General features: G+C 36.0%; 1 protein-coding gene across 1 annotated transcript; it reads right to left on the reverse strand.

Annotated features, from left to right (window-relative positions):
- Positions 1–273: 273 nt before the first annotated feature.
- On the reverse strand, positions 274–2,807 carry SLITRK6 (SLIT and NTRK like family member 6; the record flags this gene model as incomplete). Its single annotated transcript, XM_082278788.1, has 1 exon — positions 274–2,807. The coding sequence occupies exon 1, from the start codon at positions 2,794–2,796 to the stop codon at positions 274–276; it is 2,523 nt and encodes an 840-aa protein (XP_082134914.1). The 5' UTR covers positions 2,797–2,807.
- Between the last annotated feature and the right edge of the window lie 9,032 nt (positions 2,808–11,839).

Genomic DNA, 11,839 nt, shown 5'->3' on the forward strand with positions numbered 1-11,839 from the left:
CACCTTTTTTTGAAATGATGAGGAGTAGTGCAATAAGCAATCTTCCTCCCACAGTTCAATCACACAAATTTCTTGTTAAACTTGGGGTGTGACATATTGCCTGCACACAACCCCATGGCTTCCCACAGTGATCCCTGAGTTTTTCTTTGCTAGGATTACTGCTGTGCTTAAGTTCTGACTGTTGACATGTTATTATAAGGCACTTTTATTTACAATGGTTCCACCTTAAAATAATACTACAGAAATTCGGCCCCAGCCCAATGTGTTACTACTTCACGTTTGCTGCTCCAGCACTTCCAGATAGTCAGGCTCAGCATGTAAATTAGCCTTGAGTTCAAAATACTCATTTTTAGTTTGTTCTAGAAAAACCTTTCTTGGCCTGGAGTACATGAGTGTCTCCATTAGCTTCAGCTCTTCATGTGTTCCAGGATAATGAACTTCCATGTCAGGCTGGAGCTGGACAATATTTTTTCTTAGGTACTCTGTGATCCCTAGTTGCTGAAGTTCTCTCTCTTTTTCAAGAATGTTTCTATACAAGCAGCTGGCATCCTGAAAAGACAGAAATTCAGCAGATTGATCTGTAGCCTTGTATTTGACATTTGGACCTGTAAGTGGTGAACTGTTCTCTCTTTCCAGGAGACTTCGGCGAAGATATTTGCAATCATTAGCTTCCTTCGCACTTCCCTCCTCCTGTTGCTGCTCCGTATGTTTGGGGCTGAAGGACGGGCTGTGGTACACCTGAACCATGGGGGTAACTATTCGTTGCTCATAGAGAGTCGCAGCTGGGTGTTCCGTGGTGTGGTGTGTTGTCTTATGCCCATACATGCTGTACTGAAGGTGAACTGGGCTGCTGTCCCTCACTTGTTCATCCACTTGTTTCTTTTTGGATCTTCGGCGCCGATGCAGAACAAGAACAACTATTCCTGCCGCACAAAATACAATAGTTATAAACACAATGAGCAGTCCTAATATTAGAACAGAAAGTGGGACAGCATCGGTAAGGGACCGCAGGATGGTGTCTGCGGTGTTGGCAGTAGGAGAAGAAGTTGTCACCACTACAAAACTGGCATGAGTTGGTAGGGCAGGGCTGTTTATTAAACCTGGACACAAGACTTCACTGTTTAGGGATTTCAATTCCTTTTTTGCTAAGTGTCCTGGAGATTTACAAAAAATATCACCCATCATGGTATTCTTACTCAATTTTTGTATCCATTTTTGCAGTCCAACTGAATCACAAGTACAGTCCCAAGGATTGTCTTCAAGTTCAATTTGTACCAGCATATCCAGTTCATCCAATACATTGCTCACAGGTAAATGAGAAAATTGGTTTGTTTTCAGATTTAATCTGGTGAGGGGAACACCTGAAAAGATATGGGGTGGCAAAGCCTGCAGAAGGTTGTTATTTAGGTAGAGGACTTTCAGTTTTGGCATTACATTAAATGTCCCTGGCAAAACTTCTTTGATGGCATTATATTCAAGGTACAAGTACTCAAGGTGCTGAAGGCCAAGGAAGAGATTCTGACTTAGCTTTGTAAGATGATTGCCATTGAGATATAATTTCTGTAGTCTAGTCAGATTCATAAAGGAACCTTCCTCAAGGATCTCAATGCGATTGTTCCCCAGGTGAAGCATTTCCAGGCTGGAATAGTCCACAAGATCTGATTTCAATAACGTCTGAATAATGTTTCCAGCTAGGATAAGCTTTTTAGGATTTGGAGGAGGGGGTCCTAAATCAGACAAGCTTTCAATATTTCGCTCCTGGCAGTGCATAAGAACTCCTGAGAGCATATGGCTGGTGCAGTGACAAGGGATGGGACAAGAGATTCCTGGAAACGTAGTAGGCTTGGAAGTATGAAGCACTAAACTTGGTTCTTTAGTAGGAGCTTTCAGGAGAGGAATCACCTTAGTTGACAGGTGACTATCACTGACAGAGGTGGTTACAACCAAGGGCAGTGATCCCGAAGGATCTTCAAGTTCATTAACAGGATGGGTGGGACAAAGTGATTCTTTTTTCAACCGGCTTAATATGCTGCCTTTGATAACTGAAGGAGTATTGCATACAACATCACCTATTATGGACTGAGGAGGCATGTTTTCTAGCCATATCTTCAGCTGCAACAAATCACAGTTACAGGCCCACTTATTGTCTTCCAGCTGAAGGTCTAGTATTCTTCCAATGTGTTCCAAAAAGCCAACATAGGGCAGTGTCTGTAACTGGTTTCCACGCAGATCTAAATGGGTCAACGGCACGAAACGAAATATGTTTGGAGGAAGATACTCAATGGCATTATCATTCAAAATAAGCACTTTAAGCCTGTTGAGCTTGCTAAAGGCACTTGCTTCAATCACTGTGATGAAATTGTTGTCTGCTTGAAGGAACTCCAAATTTTCCAATCCATTAAACGTATCTTCTTTAAGTGTTTCCAAAGAATTGTGATTGATATGAAGTTGCTTAAGAAGGCTAAGACCATTGAAAGCCCCAGGCTCAATATCTGCAATATTGTTAAAACCAAGATGTAAAGAAATAGCATTAACAAGGCCAGCAAAATCATTCACGTGTAACATACTCAGGCCATTGTTTAACAGATTAAGATGGAAAGGCCGTGATGGTGGGACATTTATTTCTGATATCATCTTGATGTCTCTTTTGTCACAGTTGATAATCATGGTATCATCCTTTTCTTCACAGGAACACAGACTCTGACAAGATCCTCTGGCTGAAGAAAAAGAAGGCTGTGACTGGAAAGGATCAGATGCAACCGCAACTGAGCATAGAATAAAAATCCAAAGCTTCATCTTGTCCAGCAGATTCTATTTAAAAAAAAAAAAGGAAAAAAAAAGAAAAAGAAAAATAATAGTCATGATTTCACAGGGTTTGAGTTGTTTTTATGGATTTTTTTTCCCCCGGGGCTACAGCAAGAAAAAATAGTCCTAATGCTTGTCATTGAGCTGCTTCACCTTCCAAACAATATCATATCATGCAAAACACTTGAATTATTTTCTGATTAGAGAATATATATTTAGTTTCATGTACTGAATGAATAGAATCATAAGGGAAAATCTTCAGTACTTTCATGCTGATACCCAAAGTAGGAAATAATCAGGTGTGTGTTGGTTTTATTTATATGCTGTATAGACTGCCAGTGGACAGCAGCAATAAGTTACTGTCCCAAGCAACTTATATCAAAGATAATATAATATTTTGAAACATTCCTTTGTGTCACTACATAGCACTGCAGATTTTAAGAGTACCTTGCTAAAATTAACTTAATGTTATCCAGCTGCTGAAGAGAAGAAACAAGATTTGGTTTGGATCAACAATGTGTTGTGAGCAAAAGCCCATTTTGTCAGGATACAGGGAATCTTTCTTTGGTTCTGCATTACGTATGGAAATCAAAAGGTATTTCCTCTGAAATCCTTGTACCCACAAACTGAAAAGGAAGTAGAAAAAATAATTATCTTTCTTAAATTCTAACACATATGTTGTAATTTGTGGATATTTAGTGAAAGTGGGACCACAGCACACATTAGCGTAAAGTTTGCATATAATATACATATAAAAAATTTGTACACACAGTTAAAGTAAAAAAAAGAGAACTGACAATGCAGCACATGTCAGAAGAAACAAGCAAGCAAGGGCAAACTTTTTTTAAGATTAATGTTAGACTCCCTCCAATGATTATAATCCTCAATTTCCACAGTGGAGTGTATATGGAACAGACTGTTTATTACAAATTAAAAATTATCACTAGTATCAACCATATGTTATGTAATATAATTATCACCTTTAAACAAGCTGATCTTAAACTTTGAAACACTTGATAAATGCATCATTACAATACAGCTATGGAGTCTCAAGCAAAATTTAGATGTTTAAATCAGTCATTTATTATTGGTTTGAATTAATTTGTCCTACAGCCTATTTGAAGATTGTCTGTTTCTTTCTGTCAAGGCTGCCTAATTGTCAAGACCAATGGTAACTCTTGATATACAATGTAGAGTGAAATCACTACTTATAATCTTTAATTAAGTATTTCCACGTTTCCAAAAAAAGTAAACAATAACCAAAAAAAAACCTTAAAATGCAATGGGTGATTTAAAAACCAGTAATGTTTATGGGGTGTGCTATTTATTTGAGGACTGAACTAAGCAAGATTCTTAAGTAATCCATCTAATAAAGGTTACAATCTTTCAAACTAAGTTATTGAAACATGAAATACAGAATGTCACTATACAACCAGCTGTGTTAGTTTCTGAAAGATTAGAACCTTTTACAAGGATCAATTCAAGTATATGAATGAATATTTTTACAGTGTGGCCATATGATCTGGCATCTCATCAATGAATATTTTAAATATAATGCACCTTGGTTACTAGAAACACTATTTCTCAAAGCTTCCCTTAGAACAGATTGCAAAGGTTTACACATGCAGGCACTTAAATGCTGTGGTATTACACACACACATATACAAAAGGAGCAACAGCAAATGTGTGCACAGTGAATTTTGGTTTTCTCCATTAGTAGCTCCTCATAAATGCGAGTAGAAGTATGAGTTTAGAAGTTGCAAGTGCAATTCACAGTGTGAGAAAAGGTATCCTTAAAAATATGAGCTTTTATCTTTGTTTTAGTAGAGCAAATAATTCTGTTGTCTCATATAACCCTCCTTGAACTCCAGCTGCCTAAGGTTAATATATATGCCTTTAAGTCTGTTTTACCAAGAAGTGTTGGATAAGACACACCATGTTAAGATGCTATTTTGAAGTATGCAGAATAATTCTAGGGTCATATTATGCTGGAGACTTATTCTTGCTTTACATGCATCACTATCCTCTCCAGTGACCCAAGGTAAAAAATTCAAGCTCTTGACACGGTTGCTGGCTTCAAACCTACTCTATGACTAATTCAACTTTATTTCTGTACACTTTTTCTCATTAGAAATTCCAGCGTCAATCTGTATCAAATTCAAACAGCACTTATAAAGTCCCTGAGCAAAAATTAAATGAAAAAAAAATCTGTAAGGCATGTTGCATTCTATTGCATATTGAGAAATTAGGTTATAAAAATGAAAGCCCTCCTCTCAGAGATGAAAGTTACAACATTCGTAACCAATTTGAAAACATTCACATTTTAATCATCGTCATACTTCTGTAAGCAGCACTGCCAGAACTCTCTCACACACATATATATACACACACAAAAAAAATTAATAGGAGATTTGTATTCTTTTTGCAGTTTTTTTTTCTTTTTCTAAACACTCAGAAATATGTAATGAAGTTCTCACTGGGCTACTATTGTAAAATAAAAACTGCTCTCATGTAACAGATGACTAACATTTAACTGAAAGAATTCACAATGCAACAAAATGTAATTTTAAAGACTTGAAAAACTAACCTTTTCATGTGGTGAGGTTTTTCAGCAAATTCCACATGGTAACTTAAGGTTTTTATCATTTTATCTGCTTTCATGTAAGTCACTGCTGACTGCATACTGTAACTAAGCCCTGTAGGAATTCTAAAAGACTAAAAAATGTCATCATTCTTTCTATGAGGCAAAGTTGAATACTTCCAGAAGTAGTCACCTTACAGCAAAGACATCTCATGCTTCCTAAATAATAACTTATTTGGTTTTAAAACATTGAAATATCTTGTTTCATTATGCTTGGGGGTTTATTTGTTTAGTTGCTTTAATTCAGCTATTTTTTAAAAAATTATGTCGAGGATTTTCAAAGCCCCAAGCTAAGAATTAGCAATTTCTAAATGCCTTCGGGATTTTTTATTAAATTCTTAAGGGAATCACAGTCAGATGACGCATTAAAGACCACTTTTGTACTTGAGGAAATAAAACCAAACACCCGTTCGTCTCCCCTCAAGGGATTTGAATACAGCATTCCCTTAATACACATATTCTACACAGTAATCAGTTTGAACAAATGTGCCTGAAAACTGTTTAAAATACAGTATAAACTGCCATAGTTTAATATAAAAGTTATACAAAGTCATGCAGAAAAATAAATGCAACTTGTACTGAGAAATGAAATTCTCATGTGCTTAGCTAATTAACTAACTGGAGTCTTTCTTACCTGTACAGCAGCAGCACTCCCCGATACACTCAGTAATGCACAGTTGGAGCAGCTGTTTCCATGCAAAGTAATTTTTCCCTCTGAAAAATGCACACTTTCTTCTGAGTTTCCCTTTGCTGCAAGCTCTGGTAATACTACAGCTCCACAAAGTTAAAATCCTTGTTCAGAAGACAAAGTACAAAGCATTCGATTGAAAAAATCTTCCAGGCAGCCCTGCACATCAGACCATCCTGTAAACAGTTGTCCTTTTTCCTCAATTAAAATTCACAGCATACTTCACAGCTAGGCTGACTTTTCTGCATATAGTTAACTGTTTGCAAGCATTTGGATGCAGTAAACAAACAAGATGCTCAGCAGAGCTTGACTTGATCACTTGGTTTGTCAGATTTTTAGATGCAAGCTGCTCCTGTGTTTTCTCTGTTCTTTCTAGTCTTTCTTGTTAGCTCAGTTTGTTATTAGTCAGATTGCCAGGGGCTGGGAGGTAGGCGTAAATAAAGAGACTTCTTGGCTTTTGACTCAGCCTTTAAGCCCTTCCCCACCAGAGAGCTTTAATCTGCCACTGTCATTTAATACAAGATACAGCTCCACCTTGAGACAGATCAGCTCCTCCTCCTGCAATTTCTCTCACGTCCTTTCTCCCTTATCTAAGTGAGCCTCAGAAAGTAAAATTCAGCTAAATATCTTCTAGATTGCTTAAGGGCTGTTAATGCCTGATTTTGCAAAACAGTAAACATTCACTGCAGCTCTTGCAGTTTGTTCTCTTGGGTAGACCTTGCATTTAGTTTGTATCTGCAAATGCTTGCTTTAGAAACCTGAAAGCATTCCAGCCCAATTAGACTCCACAAAACACACCACAAGGGAAACTTTGGAAAATATGTCTATCACGTTGAAGTGCAGAATTATTCAAATGTATAGATGAGACTGTAAATCCCTCAATCCAGTCCACTCCGTGTGATTGGGGTAGGGGTGAATATGCACAGCTGTAAATACTTTATATCTGAAAAAAAATTATGGAATATTAGAGCTCATGCTTGCACAATGACTGCCGTCAGCCCTTTTTAAAACTGTCCATCTTGTTTTGTAGGAAGACTGGGTTGACTGTAATTGCCTGTTTTACAGATGTTAGCACAGTGTTGGTATCTGTCCATGTGAGATGGCATTGTATTTGCATGAAACATTGCTTTGACAAAAAACGGTCTGGTTGGGGGAAGGGCATTTTTGAAGACATGTATCATGCTTAAGGTATTATCTTCTTTGTGCTCATAAACAAGTAATTAGCAGATATAGTACAGCTACAGGAAGATGTTTATTCTGTGCAAGGAGGATGTTCCTTATTCCTCCTGCACTGCATGGGATGGTTTTATAAGCTGCATATGCTACTTCCTCATTCATCCCACTGCCACAGAGCCACAAAACCTTTTGGTAAGCAACAACAGATGTGGTGCTCCAGCATATTTGCCCTCTAGAGAGTAACATTTCTGTTTTGTTATTATTGTGCCTTGGATTATGATACAGACAGTTTACTACAGCTTCCAACCAGTCAGATTCCAGAAAATTCTTGTGCACTGATAGCTCTCTAGGTGGCCTCGTTGACCTTTGAAGGGCTATTGCAATGCACTGTTCCATGTGATGAAGGCTATCAAGATCTTGTCCTATATTTATCCTCGCACACATATACATAAACTTTTATATATAATCATATGTATGTATATCTTGTTTTATTAGAATGAGCTCTGCAGCACTTAATTTTCTAAAAATAAAAAATACAATTTAGAAGAATAAAAAAACAAGAAAACATTCCTAAGGAATAGCAGCAATTTGATTGCCATTCTTTTCAACACATCACTTATTTTTTTGCAGTTTGCTACTTTTAATGAACCTTGTCTCTCAATCTAAACTTACAGACATTTTACTATTAAGACTAAGGTTCTCAGTTATCTATGACCAGCCAAATAAATCATTATTTTCTTTATTAATTTTGAATTTATGAATTTTAAGTCATATTATTTATATTTTTACTGAACAGTTTTCAAGTGTTAACACTTGTGGTTAGCTGTTTGAGATAGAGACTATCTCTAAATATAGATATTCACACTAAAAGTGAAAACAACATCATTCTTTGCTTTTGAGTTGACATCCACAAAAAATCCACATTATTCATATATAATATTCGTAATTCAAAAACTGCATCTTTAACAAGTTTCTAAAAACGGTTAATGATTGTTTTTCCACCATAATTCTATGAATCATTAAGCAAATTATTATAGAGAATGTGATTCCGCAAGTTCATCTGCATGTCGGTTGAACTGACACAGGGTTTGTACCCTACACTTCAAATAATCATCTTCATCAATTGCTCTGACAATTTTAAATTTTGTGGACCTTGTATAAATAAAATCTAAAACTGTCAGGCTTTTGTGTACTGCAGGCGTATGGTTTACAGATCAGTCTTCAAAATGTTAATCTTCATAGTGACTTGTTTATTTGTAATTCCATTGTTTAAAAATAACAGGAGGAATAAGCATCTGCATTTGCTATTTCAGTGGATAGAAAATATTTTTTCCCATCATTCACAACTCACCACCACTTCTCAGAATGTACACAAGGATCCATTGATTCCACACAAGATGTAGGCAATAAATAATATATCCATCCCTGCCTGTGAGGAGCTTCAAGTCTGTATCAACAACTCTTCACCTATATTTCTTGCAACATGAACCCTTTGAACTCTGTATGAGTACGGGTCTGACAGCTTAATATACCATATTGAAAGGAAGCATTTTCCTGGAACCACTAAGTAGCATCTGAATAGTCACACGAGAGAGCTTGCTGAGGAACCAAAACTCATACTTATATTATAAATTAAAATTGTATATGGAACGACTGTCACCAAGGCTAAGACTTAACTAAGTAGTATCAGAAAACATGGCATATGTACATACACACACAAAATCAAACCAAACCAAACCAATAAAACCCATAATGTTACATAGCTATAATTATGGAAGCTACCAGAGCCTACTATATTATTTATTTCAGATACAGAACACCTATTTCCTTCACAGAACTATTGCCCCTTTTTATGTATTGGGATAGGTCCTACTCAAAACCTTCTTCTGCTCTGACTGTGTGGCTTTTTGCAGTCATGAACACATTGCAATTGGGTAAATAAAGGCCAGGATTCTCCTCTAAAAGTGATATACAGACCTAGCACTTATTGTCTAAGCATAAAATTTAATTTTTATATTACCCTTTCTGAGAGGCAATTCTCTGAAATATCTGCTGAAAAAGATATTCAATTTGTAAGAAAACAATCAGGTTAAAGGAAAAAATTTCTATTACCCTGTTGCATTTTCTAACTAAATTAATTTAGACTCATATTTGTATACCTAATATGTAAGTATACAGATCATAAAATTATAGAATAATAGAATGGTTTATGTTGGAAGAAACCTTAAAGATCATCTAGAGAATCACTTCCCTCATCTTGCTGGCCACGCATCTGATGCAGCCGAGGATATGGTTGGCTTTCTAGGCTGCACCTGCATATATGTGATATTGTATGCATTGGAAATTACCATCATGCAAAAATCCCATTCCCTGAAATCAATTATTTCAAAGAAAGACATAATGAAGTCAATATCCTTTATATTTCATTTTTCAAGTTAAAAAGTCATATGGTCCTTTAAATGTCCTCCTTGACTTAAAATACATTTTATCCTACTAAACCTAAGAGCATGGTTCCTCACAAAATACTGGATTCTCAGTCATTTAATGAAATATGATGCAACGGGAACAGATGAAACGAAGGTATTTTCCCTTGCATACTTCTTCTTAATAATCCTGTTTTGTTGTATTAGTCAGCTCGCAGAAAAATTTTAACATTTCTGAAATTTGCACTGTTTCCTCCTTTAGTATCTGTGCAATAGGTCTCGAATCTTCTTTAGTTCATTTTTAGTTTTTGGTTTGTTTGTTTGTTTTGTTGTTGTTTAACCCCTTGACAGAGAACTTCCAGTTCTACATAATATAAGAAGAGTTTACTATCAAAGTTAACATTTCCTATGCTTTTCTTAGATTGTTCATCTTGCTGATAAATTTTGGTATTGGAGTGAGAAATATTTCTTGATCTGAATCAACCTCTTGGAACAGACAGATCCTCCTTGCCTCTCCTCCTGAACTTGGCAATATTTGAATGTCAATTAAAGAAAAATGCCTAGAGGTGACTGGTCTGTAAAGAACAAAAGTTAACTGAGTTCTTGCAATCTTCAGTTATGATGAATCAGTTGCATATTTTTCAAAATGTATTTTGCTTGCCAATGACCCAAGAACATATACACAAAAAGATTGGGTCAATGGTTTGGCATTGTGCAGCATGCTAACAGCGCAAAAAGTTCTCTACTAATCAATTTGTACTCCCTTTTCTTAGCAATTTTTGCTACCCCAGAAACATTATTATCCACTGATCTCAATTACTGTAGGTTTATACTGAAGTCATCCTCTCCACTACCACCTAGCCATTCAAAACTTTCTTTGAAGCTGAATGGGATAAAGTGTGTTTTGTCCATGTGAAGATAAAACCTAGTGTGAAACCAATAGAATTTGCGTGGACTTCTATGGACTTTGACTTCTTTTCTGATTACTTTGGGCTTCTAGTCAGTATCCATTTAAAAAATACTTGTAAGTTTATATATATGCTAGTTATGTCTTACTTACCGTTTTTTTTTTTTTTTTAAACCATATGTTAGAGTCAGCCAATTAATGACCAACTGCACCTCTGAGTAGTCAGCTTCACATTATACTTACAAATATTCCAATTGAGGTACCAGCAGATTTCCTGACTTTTATGGCTGAGAGCAGCTGACTGCCTTTCTCTCATAAAACTTAAAAAAATATCACTTCAGTACCAATTGTCAATGCAGCCCAAAGTTATAAGAATTGTGTAAATCTTTTGAAATTATTAATGGCATATTTTTTTCTCCTGTACTGCAAAAGGAGTAGAAATAACCACTGGGTGTGCAGTAATCAATAATCAGAACAGAAGATATTACATGATTTGCATATGTTTACATTTATTTTTTTGGTGTTACAAAATTACTATTCTTATTCTTTTTCAATAAGCATGAATAAGAAAAACATGAAAACATGAAACTGCTGTGTAAAACGATTTTCTTTCCTTTTGTCTATGAATAATGCATTGATATTTAACATTAGTATCCTGTTAAACACAAATGAGTTTCTACATGCTGACTGTGCCTAAGCTTATTCATGATGATGTGTGCCTGTGCCTAACCTAATTGTACATTACATGCTACTGCTATTCCACAAAATCCAGCTAAAATAGATTATACCAGGCAACTTTTAAAAACACCTGAAGAGTAAAGTCTGCAGCAGTCAATCAAGTTTGGTATTTTGCTAGATTGCAAATAGCCATAGCGTTCAATTTCTTTCTCTTGAGGGTACTATATACACACTCAGTAAAATTCACAGACCCAGCACCACTAATGAAGTAGTGAATTAGTATTTAAGCTCTGCTTTGAAAAAGATTTTCTCTTCTTTCTGAGAATGTATACCCTTTAGAAAGCCACTGTGTTCTGAACTCCAGCTTTGAATACATAATACAGGAACTGAAGCCAGTGAGCACACATGTCAAAGAACACTCTTTGGATCTGTAAAGTAATAGGTAGTGCTCAAGAGAGTTGTAGATCTTGGTCGCTGGTAACATGCTTCTCACCACTCTGACTTCGCAATACAGGATTGAC

Source organism: Coloeus monedula (assembly GCF_965178545.1).
Source record: "Coloeus monedula genome assembly, chromosome: 3".
Lineage (NCBI taxonomy): Eukaryota > Metazoa > Chordata > Aves > Passeriformes > Corvidae > Coloeus > Coloeus monedula.